Source organism: Onthophagus taurus, chromosome 7 (genome assembly GCF_036711975.1).
Source record: "Onthophagus taurus isolate NC chromosome 7, IU_Otau_3.0, whole genome shotgun sequence".
In the NCBI taxonomy this organism is placed as follows: Eukaryota; Metazoa; Arthropoda; class Insecta; order Coleoptera; family Scarabaeidae; genus Onthophagus; species Onthophagus taurus.
The window spans coordinates 12,357,272-12,374,175 of NC_091972.1; the positions used below are offsets into that span (position 1 = coordinate 12,357,272).

At 31.6% G+C, this 16,904-nt stretch overlaps 3 protein-coding genes across 3 annotated transcripts; 1 reads left to right on the top strand and 2 right to left on the bottom strand.

Annotated features, from left to right (window-relative positions):
• Positions 1–2,720: 2,720 nt before the first annotated feature.
• Positions 2,721–7,243, bottom strand: LOC111420946 (U-scoloptoxin(01)-Cw1a-like). The gene is made up of 4 exons (XM_023054048.2): positions 6,961–7,243; positions 6,766–6,855; positions 3,361–3,483; positions 2,721–3,262 (listed from the first exon to the last, which is right to left on the bottom strand). The coding sequence occupies exons 2-4, from the start codon at positions 6,829–6,831 to the stop codon at positions 3,026–3,028; spliced, it is 426 nt and encodes a 141-aa protein (XP_022909816.1). The 5' UTR covers positions 6,832–6,855; positions 6,961–7,243; the 3' UTR covers positions 2,721–3,025.
• Positions 7,244–12,494: 5,251 nt separating this feature from the next.
• LOC111420945 (low density lipoprotein receptor adapter protein 1-B) lies at positions 12,495–13,830 on the top strand. The gene is made up of 2 exons (XM_023054046.2): positions 12,495–12,699; positions 13,059–13,830. Exons 1-2 carry the CDS (start codon positions 12,624–12,626, stop codon positions 13,544–13,546), a joined length of 564 nt encoding a protein of 187 aa, XP_022909814.1. The 5' UTR covers positions 12,495–12,623; the 3' UTR covers positions 13,547–13,830.
• A 277-nt stretch (positions 13,831–14,107) lies between these two features.
• On the bottom strand, positions 14,108–15,182 carry LOC111420944 (uncharacterized). Its single transcript, XM_023054045.2, has 3 exons — positions 15,035–15,182; positions 14,742–14,975; positions 14,108–14,691 (listed from the first exon to the last, which is right to left on the bottom strand). The coding sequence occupies exons 1-3, from the start codon at positions 15,095–15,097 to the stop codon at positions 14,374–14,376; spliced, it is 615 nt and encodes a 204-aa protein (XP_022909813.2). The 5' UTR covers positions 15,098–15,182; the 3' UTR covers positions 14,108–14,373.
• Positions 15,183–16,904: the final 1,722 nt, after the last annotated feature.

Consider the following 16,904-nt stretch of genomic DNA (forward strand, 5'->3'; position numbering starts at 1 on the left):
CCAGTTTGCAACTAACCTTTAGTAGTGAAGGTTATCCAAAAATACTTTTAAAAGATGATAATGACGCTGAAGGAAATGTAAATAATTGCTGTGAACGCTATTTATTTTTTCTTTATCGCAGCAGGAGTAGGTTCTACTAATTTACTGGGGAAAATATTGGGACAAAAAGAAGATTAGTGCATTTCCGTGATTAATTACCCACGGTAAAGAGAATAACAACAGTGAAGTAACTATCCGATTGTTGTTAAAGATATTTTTTTTATCGCGTAATAAAGCACACAATGCAATAGGTTTAATTGACTTTATTACTAGATACCTCGAGGAGTATTACCAGAAAAGAATAAAAAACTTTGTTACCCAAGAAATGAGGAACCAAGATTGTTAATAAGGTTGTTAAAAAGATATTCAGGAGGAAACAAACAAAAAATTGAATGTATAAAATTCCTAGTGTGACCAACAAAGTCTAATTTCATTAAGTCATTGGAAATATTACATCTTGAACTTGTTTTAGCTGAAAACTTGGTCGATTTTGTTTGCATCAAGCAATATTTTTTTATTTTGTGGATGTCCAAATTAACAATTTTGGGGAAAATGTTTATCGTATATTATCTTGCAAACCATTGGTAGTTTCAAAAGCTAAGGAATCTAAAAGCCGTTCCTTGAGGAAGTGGTATAGCCCCTTTGAAGCTTAGATCTGATTAATTATAAAACAACATTAAGTATTAATGTGTAGCTTTCTGCAATTACAAGTTTGATCCTCGGCTTGTTCAAAATAGAAGAGGTGGTATTTTAGGGGCCCATGGCCGGTCAGGAAGCCTGAGAGCGACCTTTGATCCCCTTTGTTGAGGTATAAAACCTAGTTCTATTTGTTCTATTGATTACCAGTTTTAAGTGGCTTTTTTTAGGTTGGAGTCCAATAAAAGGCGTTCTCGCTTCCTCTGTGGTCGGCTTGTCCGCCTTTTCATTGCCCTTAATGTCTTTGTGACCAGGAATCTACCATAGAGTAACATCATTGCCCCTTGCGAGTTCTCTCAGGTTGCTGATACACTCTCTGATCAGTGCGGCCAGAATTTCCTTTAGGACGGCCCGACTGTCCATGAAAATGTTTATCGATGCACCTTTCTGTCTCTTTTCTAAGTTTAAAACGGTGCCGAAGTTTATAGCAATAACTTCTGTATAAGGTTCGTTTTAATTTCAATCAAGTCGGTGTCCTCTGAGGTTACCTTGCATTAACTTGCCCGAAGAGCATGTTTTTAGTGATAAGGCACTTAAAGCTGCCTCCTTTTGTATGTAGAAATGAAGTCTTGTGAGATTTAGTAGGGCTTCAAGAGCAGCCGTCGGACAAGATCTCATTGCGCCCGTTATATTAAGACATGATATCTGCTGGATTTGTGCCAGCTGTTGTTGTGCTGTCTGGTGCTTTGTTTTTGGCCATCAAACCAGTCAGCAGTGAGTCGCCTGACTATGAGTCTGATTATTGCTACGTAGGCCCAGTTAAAGACCCCAGTTCCTTCCAAGAAGCCTGCTGTTGATATGGTTAGCCATGATGGCCTTTTTCCTCACCTTGACTATGTGAGAGTCCCAGTTTAATTTACTGTCTGGTATTACTCCTAGGTATTTGACTTCTGTTTTGATGTTAATAATTCTGCCTGCAATGGAGAGTGCTCTCAATTGTAGTTTGTAGAGTGAAAGGGACTATTTCCACTTTGTTTGGGTTAATGCCAAGCTCATTGCTTCTGCACAAAGTGCTGAGGGACAGTTAGGACTCTAGAAGTAGTAAAAGTTAGTTTCGACACGTTAGTTAACTAACGTGTCTCAAAATCTACCAAATTCATGAGATTAACAAAGTTTTTCTTACTTTTATATTTATATTAACAATTTATTAAAAATATGTTCCTTATAATTTGATACTCTCAGTTTCAAATTAAAAAAAAATATGATATATTGTTATTTTTACAAATCATTATGACAAATTAAGTTAGAAAGTTCACAAACATAGCAGAAGGTTCTTTTTTTAAACGTCCATAATAGCCGTAACGCGTTAATTGGGAACCAAAACCGTTGTCGCCGTCGACTTCTCTTACGTAACAGCAAAGCTATAACGAACATATAAACATACTCGAGACATTTTTGGACTGATATCGACGCCGATAGTTCTTTAGATAGTAGTTTACCGCCGTCCGTCGATTCGTTAATCGGCACGCCAATTCGTTACGAAACGATTTTATATGGACCGGTTTTAAAAATATAAAATATAACCGCTTCTGAAATGAAACCAACAGAAAAAAATATGTATATAAGCGCCATCGATAACGTTGTAAATAATCAATCATTAAAATTTAATTAAAAAAGAATAAAATAAGAAAGGATGATTACAGCGAATTAAGAGGGGGGATTATGTGGTAGAGATATGCATAAATGTTCAAAAATAAAACGTGAAATGGTATCTGGGGTATGTAAGAATATAGAAAGTGAACGACGATGCGTGTTGTTTTTAATTTTCACTTTCGCCTTCGGCTCTGACTCGGTAATACGACGTCGCGTCGTTAATTACTCTAGATTGATAATTATGATAAGGATTAAAGTGTTAAATGGTCCTTTTTATTTCATATAACTAAGTAGTTGAGTTTTGCTCCAAAAAATTTAAAAAAAGCATTAATTAAAAAGAAAAAGTTTTTTCAGACTTTCAAAAAGTGTTAAGGCATATTTTTGATAAAACGTTTTGGAAATTAATCAAAAATTTATTTTATTAAAATAAATCGTTATTACATAATAAATTAAATTTAAAATTATTTCATTAAAAAAACAAAACTCTCATTATAATTATTTTATAATAATTCAAATAACCAATATCATCCTGCCATGTATTCTATCTTGTTCTCAATAAAGCGAATATATTTGCCTATACTATACATTATAAATTTAATCTAGAAATCTGTAATATTATAAACAAAAAGTTAAATTTAAATCGCTACAATAAATTAATAGTGTCTATTCTAAATAGAATTTAATACAATGCATTTTTCTACTGTTGAAAATTTTCTTCATTGTCATTATTATTATCACTACTTCTTCCAGCTCTCCCTCGTTGATTACTTGGTGGAACTTTATACAAATCATCGTTAATATTATAAAGGCTGGGAACATTGGCACAATCTACATTAAACCACCAATCACAAACTCGTGCAAATTGGTTGAAAATTGTACCATTGGGACAAAGGAAGCTGAACTTTTGACCGCTTGGGAGACACCAGTGCCACACCTATTTTACGAAAGCAATTTTATAATAATTAAGATAAAATTAATTAATTCAACTGATTTAAAATTCCATTAATATTTAAATTAATAAATTTCTTTTACCTGACATTGCGCTTCTGGATCGCTATAGTATCCTGGCGGTCTTTGTTCGCATCTAAAGGATAAACCTTGCGGTACTTCGCTGTAAATTGGGTAATCTTGGCCTGGGATGTAACCGTCTAATTGCTGAAAGAAAAGCGGAGTTGTTAAAAGACAATTGTAGCCTCCGGAGATCGAATCATTGCAACTGTTACGTAAAAAGTTTAAATGTGAAGAAAAGTATCGAAAGACTTTTTTAAATCAGTTTAAAGTGAAATCAACTTTTCTGACTTTTTAGACATAGGTTCTAGTTTTTCAAATTTTAATTCATTAGTTTTTTTACATAGTTTCAAAATTTAATTATTTATGTAAATATGATAAATCAGAAATGATGAGGTATTGAATGGTGTCGTTTGCCATCATCTCAAAATGTGTATTCAACACTTGAATTTGCCGATAATTTAGCTCCAACAAATATTCCTTCTTTAATTTTTGTTTATGCAAATTTAGGAAACTAATTTATTAAGTACTAGTCAAGCCTTTACGGTTGAGTGCTTTGACGAAGTTCTTGATAAGACCAAGTTTGATGTCAAAGATGGCAAGAAACTGCAAAATTTGATGAGTTCAGATTGTCCAGATAGATGTATTCCTGCAATTCTGCCATTTGCTCAGATATCCAAGACTTGCACATATGCTAGGTCGAAATGCGGAAAACATGATAACCACCATAAGAATACCATGGATGGATGACATAGGGCAGAAAGAAATATCAATAGATGGGAATGCTATCAAGCAGCACTACGTCTTCATAGACAAATTTGAGAAACAACTAAACAGTTCATTTATCAATCAACCTAATAGAAAGATTAAATTTTTTGTTACTACAGGTTTATGACAGGTTTTATTAAAAGATATATCTCTCTCTCCGTAGCATTACAACCCGTGGTGGGTCTTTGCTTACTTTTTAATTTGCCTTCACTTGTTGTTGTTCAATATTAGTGCCTCTAATATCGAGCGTTCTATATTTAGGGTCCGTAGATCCACTGCAAAATCACAGAATAACCAGAAAAGACACTGGGGGTATCCCACCAAAACTTTGTCGCTGTGCTATTGGCGTGCCTTTGGTTTGTTCAACGATCTGGAAACGCCGAGAGAGGCGAAACGAGCGACGTTGCCAAATCGTTAGGTCACCCTCTTAAAGATGACTGAATTTCGAGGTCAAAAAATGCGATTTCGAACATCAAAGGAACCGACGTCAGTGTCATTTCTAGTTATTCTGTGGAAATATCATCTCCTCAACGCACCCAACGATTTTGATGTGTACTAAGAAAGCAGTAAGTATCCTCATTCCATAATTGTTAAGATAATGAGTTACAAAGCAAGGGAATTGGTTTTTAAAATTGTAAATAAGTCACAAATGAATAAGATAGTGATTCAAGAGTATTTAATTTGTGTGGATATAGGCAATGTTGAATATAAGACGAACAAATTTTGGCCAAGGAAAATAGAATGAAACTTCTTATTAGGAACACCGATTATCTAGATAAGTTGAAGAAGATAGAAATGAAGAAAAATGACTTTATTTTGTTATGGTTAATGTAGTGCTTAGTTTGGATTTCGTTATAATGTAGAGTAAAGTTTTAAATTTGGAAATATCATGTTCAAGTAGGAATCAGGTTGGGTTCTAAATATTATTGATTTTGGATTTAGGAAATGATTGAAAGAGTGGGGTTTAACTATGTTTAGATTAGATTTGGATTTTGAAATTGTTAAGTTTAGCTTGAGGGTTAAATTGGCAACCTGAAAATTATTGATTGAATTGGGTTGAAAGTAAATTGAGTTTAAGATTAGCTTTCGAAGTATACATTGTAGGTAGTAATAATGTTAGATTATGTAGAATTAAGAGGGGATGTTGTTGCATTGGGGTTGGAGGTTTGGAAATTATCGATTGGGTGGAAGTTAGATTGAGTTATACTTGATTATTAATATTATCAGATTTGAGGATAAAGTAGAGTCGAATGGGATGATAAAATTATTTTCGAGTCTTCAATGGATTTTAGATTTTTGAAAATATTGTCTTTATGTAGAGATAGGAATTTTTAATTGGTTGACTTGGTGTTTCGAAATATTGGTTTTGGACGAAGACAGACATGAGATGGGTAGAAAGGGATTGGATTATTTTGGATTTCAGAAATTATGAAATAAGCTTGGATTTCAAGTTTTTGCAGTATCTCTATTTTTTGACATTATTTGAGTACAAATAATTATTGCCATTCAGATAGCGAATACCTCCAAAGCATTACATTTTATGTAAAAGTGATCCAAAGGAAAGCTGTGAAACATTCTTTAATGTTAACGTTATTTGCAAGGTCATATGAAGGTGATGATCAATCTTTTAAATGACACCCTATATTTTTGATAGCAAAAACTGAATCTTTGGATGAGTAAAATATTCCACTCTAAAAATATTTTTTTAAGCCTATGTTTAAGTGTTTAAACTAAGTGATTAAATCATGGATACTCCAAGTATTGCAGAAAAAGTTAAAATGATTTGTATTTCCGAATGAAGTAGAAAGAAAAGTTGCTGATGAGACAGTTTTCCTGTTAGAAATAAGAATTTCAGAAGTACCTTTTATTCAGGTGTAAGTGATTTCATTAACGCTAGAATTATGGTGGCAAGAACTTAACTAATAACCGTAACTACTCCAGAAAAGGAAATTAATGTATAGCGAGCGTTGCGGTAAATCTTCATGTTAACACACCACTAATTGCTGTTGGTGTTTGAACAAGGAAGGCAAGTACATATATAATTTATATATGTACGATTTTATCTTTAAAATAAAAAATTGTATTCGAAATAAAAGAATAAAATTTCTTGGAATAATCAAGATGATAAAAATACCAAAATCGTTAAATTTATTTTAGGAGAGAGAAACTATAGATTTAACATATGGTGCGACGTAGTTCTATTTGATTAAGTATTAGAAAGTATTTGAGTTATGGTTTTAAAAGAATGTTGAATAACTTGTAAAACGGAAGTATAATCAGTCATCATCAACAACGCACAGGAAGCTATCTCTGACACATACGCGGTCAAGCTCCATTGTTACTTTGCCCTTTATCCTCAAAACCAGCAAACGGTTTACGATTATGCCAGGATTCACGGTCCGTTGATTCGAACAACGCCAAATTTAGATGTTTTTTTTTGAATCACCAACAGTGTCGCTGGTTCATTGTTTTAAAAAATTGTGAAATTTTGCTACAAACCAAAAAATTCCATATATCGTAAAATTCTCGTAATATATAAAATCAAAATTGTTACTCAAGTATTATTTTATCTGGTAATCCTAATCTAAAGTACATTTACCAATTCTAAGTTAATAATAAAGTTTTTAAAGATAATAATCTTATTTCCAAAAAAATACTTACACTGTATATGACGTGTACCAAAAATCCAGCAAGCACAACTAAAAACACACATCGTTTGGTATACATTTTAAGTACATGTAATTTAAATCCCTAAAATTAATAAATTTTTTTCTATTAATTCATGAAGTTGCTTTTTCAAAAAGAAAATCTTTAAGATTTTTAATTGATAAAGAAGTTCTAAGACGATGCACAAACTTTGAATCGCGAAGAAGCAGTGAGTCCCCTAATTGGTTTTGGCGGATTTTATACGGGAGGAAGACGTCGGGATTAGGCAAGATCACTACAGTTTATCGCCACGCAACAACCATAAGCGGTGGTTGGAGAATTTCTTCTTCTTCTCATGACAGGCGTGATTCCACCAAGAGTCGAAAATCCCACGTAATCCGATAGTTGAAAATTTCAAACTGTTAATTGTCGTTACCCAATTATAGGGAAAAGAATTGATTTAGGTTTTCAACGTTTCAAAGTTGTTAAGTAGTTGTTGGTGATCACTTTGGTAATTAATTTTTAAATTTATTTGTGTGCATTTTATATAGATGTTAGATTCAAGGATGTTTTTAGTTTTGTGGAGGAAATGACCTCTTTGGATACGTGATTTACATAAAAGCGTGTTTTAAATAAATTAAACTTATAAAATAATGTTAAACAAAATAATTAACTTTAAAAATAAAAAAAATCAGACTTATAATAGTATAAGTGGGCTATAAAAAAGTATAACATAAGTTTCATTAAATAACATAATAGCTTCCACGCTAGATTAACTACCTTTTGTAAATTTTTTATTTCCAATAAAAAAACGGATGTTACAAAATATCTTTTGAAATTCCATCGTCAAGGTAGTTACTATTAATAGGTAACATCGGTGAAAAATTTAAGATTTATATCATAAAAAAGATTTATATTAATCAAATTATTAATAAAATTCAAAATCAACGTAACATTTAATGGAATATGATCTCAAATCATTTCAAATTTTTTGTTTTCGTAGTTAATTATCATTACAACACCTTTCTGCTTATAATCGACAATTGTTCTTCGAGATTTTTACGTCGACCGTTATAACCCGTCGACGGCGTTGAATGGCGCAAAATGCGCCTGTTAATGATTGCAAATTGGACAAGATAACCTCAGTATGGCACCTATAAAGCAGCAGAGAACCCGAGAGATTCTTACGCAGTACAGGTCGGTTTTATGCAACCGGATACATGGGTTCGATTTTTCACAATGGAGAAGCCGACCAGAGAGGCAGGTTCGGTACCGGCGATATACAGATTGTCCTAACACGTAGCATACAATTTTTGTGGACGATGAAGTGTATGAAACTTGACCTATATAAAATTTCAATTGAAAATCTAGATAATTTTTTAATTGGGTTTTGTACAAATCCAAGTGAATTGTTTAATTAACTTTTTTAAATAAGTTTTGATTTCAAGATTTAGATTGGACTATAATAAGATTTATAGATATGGTTGCGTACATAAAAGGAAAGCATTCACACAAGTTTCTTTCATAAATCGTTCGACTCTGACAAAATTATGACCGAATGTAAAAAAGTTTTCCCATGTCATCCTATGCACTAACGAACTATTTGCTAACGACTTGGTTTGTATTTATTAAAATTTTTGTGTGGTAATCTGGGAAATCGCGAGAAAACCCTGCCCGTGTGATCTATACAATATTTATTATAATAACAATTGATTCTTTTAAATATATTCTCTATTTCATATATTTTTTCACTGTATTAATTCAAAATTCCTTAAAAATAAATTAAATCCTAAAAAAATTATGTAATAATAAGAACAGCAATAATAATGTAATTTTTAAGATGTTATTGTTTAAAATATCAAAAGAACAATGTGACAAAATTTATGGGATGTGAAGCTCTTATATTTATTTGAAATTTGGTAAATACATTTATGTAATTTTAATGGTTTATAAGAGAAATTTTTCCTAATTTATTTAATTTGTAGTGTGTACATAAAGTCACATTTGTACGTTGATGAATTGTTCGTTTTGCTAATCTGGTCACCAACTGAACATCAGTACCCTCTGCAATGAGCCGTTGCAAGAAAATGTTTTTGTAATGAACGTCACAATTCCGAAATTCTGTGATCACAAACACTGGATGGCATAATTTCATCTAAAATTGAATTGTTCCAAACTATAAGAATGTCTCATTTTGACATAAATCTTCATTAAAGAATGTTTATATTCACCCTTACATCAAATCTTAGAATGTTTCAGTCCAACCTCATGTGCAAAGCATGAATGCTTCTATCTGACTTAATTATTTTTGAGATTCAAGATTAGGCTTGAAGTGAAAATTAACCTAGCAGTCCCATTAAATGGTAAAATGCATGCCCTAGAGTAACAGGAAATAGCTACTAAACAAATTAGGCACTTAATCATAGAAAGAAGAACTAAGAGTTAAGACTATGTTAAATACCTACTCTGCATTTAAAAAGAGAGATTAGGTATATCAAAGTTGAATCTAATGCCTACCTAATCAACAATAAGAGACCTTTAATACAGAACCCTCCAATTAAAAACTTGACGAGAGCTGGGCTTAGAAATAATATTCAAAAATCAGAAGTTTCTGTAAAACATCTAGAACATAAATTTTAACTAAATGAAGATCAGGAAGGAGAAGAAAATGGGATGAATAATGTCAAGAACAAGAAAAAATTACACTGATGTCACTTAAAGACGTGTACTTTGATATAAAAGAAAATATTAAATAGTAAAAAGCCCCTGGTAATTTAATAACTATGGAAGTATAAAAAAAACTAAAAAGCTAAAAGCTTTCTCGGAATTAAAACCCATTAAAGCTGGTGTACCCCAGGAAAATATATTGGGTTGGGTTGGGTTGGGGTTTTAGTATTGCTAATATAGTTCAAGTTTATAATTGAATATGCAAAGGCTAACATTCTTTTACATTTTCAACTCACTCCATCAACATGTTTATCATATATTGACTTCTGGTCAAGTATAATCCCGTTTTTTAGTGAATATAATTTTATGTCATAATTTTTTAGACAGCAAGAAACAACTATACAGGAAAAAATATCATTGACATTTATTAGAAACAGTAGTGGTTCACTTTCGCAGATGTTTTGTTAAAATCCGTTTACATTACATGTATTGTAAGTATGGTACACTTACGAATATGTCAGCATTTAACTCTTATGCGGGAGTATGTATCTCTCTGCCTTTAATTAACTGCAAACTTACAAGCTGAGAGTATTAGCTACAAGATGCGAACCGAGTTTGCAGTTAACGTAGATACTTATTATCTGTATTGTATTCATACCACTTATAATTGATAGTTAAGTTTTTCCACGGGCATAATGTTTTGATTATTGCTGTAGAATTGTATGTTGGTGGAAACAGCAAAAATACCATATCAAAGAGCACCATCCCAGTCTTCTTTGAGAACATTTTTTTGCAACAACTTGCGTTGCCGATATATTGCTGCTTGTAAATGTTGAATTACTATTGAGACTGTTTCTCGCTGGCATGATTTCTTATTTTTTATTATTTCTAAACTTCTTACCTTGGATACTTATCGCAAACCCATGAATACTTCTGCGAGCGGGGCAAAACAAATCAACCCTTTCCTTTATTATCAATGTCATTAAAGCTTGTTTCTATTCATCCATTTTTTAGGTTTTTTAAGAATACCCTCACTGTTGATACAACCTTAGTGCTTATTGATTTTGAACTTTGTTTTTAGTTATTACCACATCGATTTTTTTGCAAATTTTTAATAACTACCTTTAATTAGTAATCCACTACTTCTTATATCACTACTAAAAAAGATTTCAGATTTACGAGTTTTTTAATTTTTTTTAGATATCGCACAATTTCGTCAACATTTTTCTTGATATTCTCAATATATATTTCTTCAACATCGTTAAGCTAACATAACATAGTTCTGGACCTTTTAACATCATCCTTAACAATCGTCTTTGATATCTCTCAGCAACATCTTTTGTATCTCTCAATATCATCTCTGACATGATACAATATCGTTCTTAATGTAGTTCAATATTTTTTATGGCATCTCTCAAAACTCATCCTGATTGGTATCAAAGTTAAGTCCTTGCTTCCTTAATAACTTTCCAGAATCAGAAGATTTCTTGCTATATTTGATATCTCTCACTATCATCTTTGATATCTCTCAACATCTTCCTTCATATTCAGAAATTTTGTCCCTGTTCTCCTTCAACATCATTTACGGCACATTCAACGTTCATGTCATCCTTGATATCATTCTTGATATCGTTTCGGTCATTTCCCAATATCGTAAATAGTAGGTATGATATTGTCTACTATACAATATCATCTTTACTCCTTTTAACGTATTCTTCATCAACCCAACCCGTCATATTTCTCAACGCCCTGCCTGATATGGCTTAATATCGTCAATTATCTCTGATAGTCTCTGATATTGTTTTTGCCATTCAAAATCTTAAAATCCCTGAACGCTCTTACGACCGTTTTAGTCTCAACAACGTCTTCTCCATCTGGTAGATGATGGATATCCTAATAATATCAGGAACGATGATATGGATCGATGTCACCAAACTTCAACGTTATCTGTGGCATCTCTCAGCACTGCTGCTGTTTATCTGCTAACATAATCTGTCACATCGCTCAATGCTATCCTGATCTGTCTAAAACATCAACCTCATCATCTAACTCTCTTATTTTCATCCGTGATATTGTTCAACATCGTCTTTGCTACTCGCAAATATCATTTCTCAGTTTTGGCATCGTCTATAGCATCAAATTATTCATCGAGTTAGGCACAGTTCTAGGCCTTATCGTTTCTGATATTCCCCAACATCAATTCCTTTTTGTAATTTCTTCAACATTTGTATACGTCCACATATTTATTCGAATATATTTCGTTTGAGAATCCTTGTACTTTATTATATTTGAATTTCTGTTTGTTTCATAAACATAAAACACTGATGTTGCGAATAAAAAAACATGAAAAGTTAATTTTGTGGAATATTTTTATCAAATTTCCAGGATTGATAATAAGCATCTTTTTGTCATAGTGTAATCCGATTTAGAAAATTTCGATTAATTTTTGAGATAAAATATTTGAACATAATCCAGATTAAAAATCACCCGTATAATTAGAAATATAATAAATATAATTTTAAATTTTATGCTAGACTCTGAATAGGATTCAAATTCAGATTGAAACTTGATTACTTATTATTTTAATTTAATAATGATTTTAACCCATTATATAAATTCGTTGGAATTTTTAATTCTTTTGTTGTTGTAAATTGCGTTAACACAATGTTTTATTTCTGTGTTAGGTGATTTAATCATTTTCAACACTTCGAGTACCCAAGATTAATAAATTCAGAATTTATTATATTAAATTAAGTTAATTTTAATGATTAATTTCAAGTAATAATTTTAAACTTACTTTTTGATATTATTAGATTTGATTATAAATCTTTATCCTACTTATAATTTTTATACATATGCTTTTCACTTAAACATAATCTAATCTTATCATAGGAGTGTTAAACCCATGTATGACAAGCACACATAAGAAATAATAAACTCGTCGTAAAGACAATAAATGAAAAATATCAATATACCGATCAGTATCGATAATCTATATCATCGCAGCCAATAATAAAATGTATGTATAGAACATCACAAAGGGGAAGTCGCGCGTTTTACAACACATATACCTGAGGTCCAAATACTCCATATCCTCCATATCAGTATCAGTTCGACATTGGAACTGTGTACGTGAGAGTCGAGCATCCTATATATTGGATATTGTGAAGTGAATTTGTCGTGTTTAAAAATCTAATTTTCCAAACATGGCTGAAAACACCGATCCCGATTTAGTTTTGAGTGCGAAAGATCTTCCAATATCGTTTCATGTTAAATATTTAGGTGAGATAAATTCAACAAAGAATTATTTGTTAGTTTTATTAGTTGTTTATTTTAAAAAGCCGTTTTATGTAATGCTATCGTAACGTACTGACTTATATCTTATCTGAAAAATCGTTATACGATTGTAAAATACGGTAAATTAAGTTGAAACAATTTTTTTTTGAATAAATTTTTCATTACCTAGTGTATTATACAACCAATCATGCTTTTATGGATGACAGGTGTTAAGCATGAAAGAACAGGTGACACAGGTAGATTTTTTATTTCGCTTTATCGCCTTTATATATGATGTATTTATTCCTCCTTGTGTTGTACTGACCTCAAAAATAAAGATAACTTAAAAATTTCATTTTCTTCAGGTTTCACTCCTTCAAAAGGTCTTTGGGGGATAAAACACACTAGAAAACCAGTAGATTACATGGTAGATCAAGCAAAACAGCTTCCTCCAGGAACAATCGTTCCCGTTGTAAAACTAACAATTACCAAAAATGGTCTCACATTTAAATCCGATGACAAATTAAGTAAAATTCCCGAAAAAAAGTACAGCGTCGACGTTATATCATACGGAGTTCAAGATTTAATCTACACCCGCGTATTTTGTATGATTGTTGTAACCGGAAATGATATTAGAGACAGTATACCATTCGAATGTCACGCTTTCGTTTGCGATTCGAAAAATCAAGCTCGACAAATTACTTACGCTTTGGCGGCAGCTTTTCAAGATTACGGGCAACGGGTAAAGGAAGAAAGCAAAACCAATCCCGCCCTTGCCAAAAAGAAGTTCGCCATTGATTTAAGAACACCCGAAGAACAGCACGCGGATGAAAATGCCGAAACTGAAGCTTGAAGTTAAAATAAAATTTAATAAATAAGTTTATTTATTTATCGGTTGCTGTAAAGTTTATTTTTGGTAAACGAATTGTGATGTTTTAATTACCAAAGTTATTACGTTTCCATGTCGTAAATTAAATTTATCACTAAGATAAATTAATATTAATATAACGCGTTAATTGGAATGATTATTTGAATCATCCTATTATTTAATCATGCTTTATTGGGTGTGACAAAATGATTGTAGCAATTTCAGATGAAAAGCTAAATAAACAAGATTAAGGAATGTTAAATAAAGTCATTTTTATAATGGTTAATGTTCGATTGTTATAGATTATCTTGTAAGAACATCATTTACGATATAAATCGTTTAATTTAATTAATTAATTTAATAACTTCTTATTCCAACATTATTATTTTGGCGATTTTGAGATAATAAAACCAATTTTTAAACAATCCAGAAAATTTTCATGAGTAAATCACTTCGTCACATCTTTCATATTTATTTTTAACTATTAATAAGGAAAGTATTAACAATTGCACGAAATTAGAAATTAAAAAAGTTGAATCAATAAAGTTTCATAAAACAAATCAATTTTTATTAATATTTTTATTCATTAAAAAAATGACGCATCATTATATTATTACGTTTAAGACCCATTGACAGAGATTTATTCAAATTAAACCATCACCACTTTTTAAAAATGTTGGTGTCAAACCAAACATTCTTAAAAATTAATCACCTTTAAAGTCTGTCGATGGTCTTAAAATTGATTTATAATGATGCTTCTCCTCAATCTTACATTAAAAATAATTTTTTTGGAAAATATTTCGATCTATTTCTTAATATCTAGACCGTCTTAATCCACCAATTGGATGTCTTTGTTCTAAAGCTTCTTCGATAGCTTGAGGCACTTCCGGTACCGAAGTTGCGTCATCAACTTGTAAAACCGAATGACCCGAAGGAGCTGGTGATGCTGCGGGAACAGCAGGAACATTTGGCGCAATAGAAGCTAAAGGTACAAATGGAACATCTTCATTTTGAACGTCTTGATCTGGATCGGTGTTAAGTACATCTCCAAAACTCTTGTTTAAAGAATAGAATCTTGGGGAATCGTCACAATTAAGAGCTTCATCGGATCTCGTGCAAGTAAACATTTCCTATATAACACATAAAATTTGTATGGGTCTTTGTATTTTAGAATTCATACCTGATTGAAGACGGTTTCATCGGGACATATAAAACTCCAACGGAACGTCTGTTGTCTGCCGTTCGCGTACGTGACAGGAAGACACACGTGGAACAGTTGGCAATCGTTTTCAACATCCGCATAATAACCGTAATCTCTTCCTTCGCAACTAAAAGAATCGCTGATGTCCGATCTTATGCTTGTTGCATTACTTGGAAGAGTTAACAGTTGCGCAGGTGCTTGTTCAATTGATAACTAAAAAATGTATAAAAACAATCATAACAAAATTACAATTTTTTTTTATAATCACTTACTCTTAAATTAGGAGCTGCATAAGCCAAAGAAAAAACGAATGGTAAAACTTTCGCGAAATACATTTTGTGTAATCCAAAAGGAGCTTAAACACAAAGGGAAGCTAAAGGAAGCGACCTAACGAAGAACACAAGACGCACTAAGTTATGCGTCGGTGGGACATCCTCAAATATATATATACGGAGTGTCGTCGGTTGTGACCAAAGATGGCAGGTGGTGGTGAATGGAAGAAGAGGAAGTAGCCATCAAAGCTATCGAATGAACAGTAATTCCATAAACGACGGTTTCTTCTGCGAAATTGGTCATCAAAACTTTTTATTACCAGAAACTATACATTTTTAATCTTATTGGAGAATAAATGTAGAAAAAGCGTTGATTGAAGATGGTAAAAATTGAAATTATTAAAAATCCAAATCACGTAATTTCTTGTGACGTCTTGATTCGACGTAAAAGGTAAAGAAGCAATTAGTTTTTCATTTAGTTTTGAACACGTAGAAACAACAGTTTACCAGCCTAATTTAATTACATAAGGAAATATATGTTACTGTGTTAACTTATCGATCTCTCAATCTTATTTAAGAATGCGGAAAGGATTTAGCTTACAAAGATCACGAAGTATTTTGTTTTGTCGGCGGTGTTTTACTGAGTATATAAATAAAGACATCAGAATTCTAAACATACATTATTTTATTTATAACACTAAGGTCTTTGGAAAAAAATGTAAAAACCCATTAGCAATAATCCTTGGATTACCTTTGTTTATACTTGATGGTAACTCATAAAAATCATTTATAAAATTCTGTGCATTAACCTGGTAAAATGTAAAAATAATAAAAACCTTTATTATTCACAAGACATTTCAAGAGGAAACCGCCAGAGTATAACTAAAATATGGAATTGCCGTTATAAATATTAATGGTATTTTCTTAGAGAAAATTAAGCATTCAGTAAAATTGCTAGTGGAATTGAAAATAAAATGCACCAAAAAAGAAAAAAAAGTACAATGCGAACAACGCGAAAAGTTTTTATCGGTAAGTGTGTGGTTAGAAAGTTCTTAATCAATTCCACATAAATAAACCATAACTAAAAAATTGATTAGTAAGAAGGAAGTATTCTAGAATTGTGTAACACAGCATAACATTTAAATCGACCCTATTTCATTAAAAGTTAAGGGATTACAATAAATGACGTTGATTTGTGACGCAACCGAGAAGTCCAGACGTTTTACTGTTATAACAATTTAAAATTCGGCTGATGTAGTTGATATTTTTAAGTTCAAGAAGCTCGAATTTGTTAGTACAGTTAATCGAAGAAATTAAAATTCATTGAAGCGCATTCGATACTTTTATATTTTTCGATAAAATCTTTACGAATTTATAAAAAAGGAAACGTATTCTGTTCAGGTTATGTGCTATTTCCGGTTGGCAGATTTACCCCAAAAGATGATACAGATCTACGATTTCAGTGTAATAACTATAGCAGCTAATTACATTTTTGAATTATCTACACAGACTTAATGCTAAAAAAGTCCAAATAGATTTAAAGGCTTTCAAAACATATCCCTCAAAACTGCCAGCACCATAAATTTTCCAACGTTAATATACCTAGAGATATTTTTTTGAAGAAATTCTACAAAATGATAGATATTCTATATAGATATCAATGTACATTTTATAGTATAAGATCTAGTTAATATACAAATGTCTGATTCCGAATCGGCACATTAGGATGACTTTTCAGACCTTCCATACGACGCGACGTATTGCATGATTTATGATAACATTTGTAGATGTAGGAATGTCCAAGTCATCACAGAAGAGTTTAGATTGAAACCGTTCGAGTTTTAGTATATGTCTTTTACTGGCAATCCCT

Excerpts from the sequence above, each read along its gene's own strand:
- LOC111420946 (XM_023054048.2), bottom strand. The coding sequence starts at position 6,831 with ATGTATACCAAACGATGTGTGTTTTTAGTTGTGCTTGCTGGATTTTTG. Across the intron at positions 3,484-6,765 it reads TGGTACACGTCATATACAGT|CAATTAGACGGTTACATCCC; the intron begins GTAAGTATTTTT and ends CTTTTCTTTCAG. Across the intron at positions 3,263-3,360 it reads ATCCAGAAGCGCAATGTCAG|GTGTGGCACTGGTGTCTCCC; the intron begins GTAAAAGAAATT and ends TTCGTAAAATAG.
- LOC111420945 (XM_023054046.2), top strand. The coding sequence starts at position 12,624 with ATGGCTGAAAACACCGATCCCGATTTAGTTTTGAGTGCGAAAGATCTT. Across the intron at positions 12,700-13,058 it reads GTTTCATGTTAAATATTTAG|GTTTCACTCCTTCAAAAGGT; the intron begins GTGAGATAAATT and ends CATTTTCTTCAG.
- LOC111420944 (XM_023054045.2), bottom strand. The coding sequence starts at position 15,097 with ATGTATTTCGCGAAAGTTTTACCATTCGTTTTTTCTTTGGCTTATGCA. Across the intron at positions 14,976-15,034 it reads ATGCAGCTCCTAATTTAAGA|TTATCAATTGAACAAGCACC; the intron begins GTAAGTGATTAT and ends TACATTTTTTAG. Across the intron at positions 14,692-14,741 it reads ATGAAACCGTCTTCAATCAG|GAAATGTTTACTTGCACGAG; the intron begins GTATGAATTCTA and ends TGTGTTATATAG.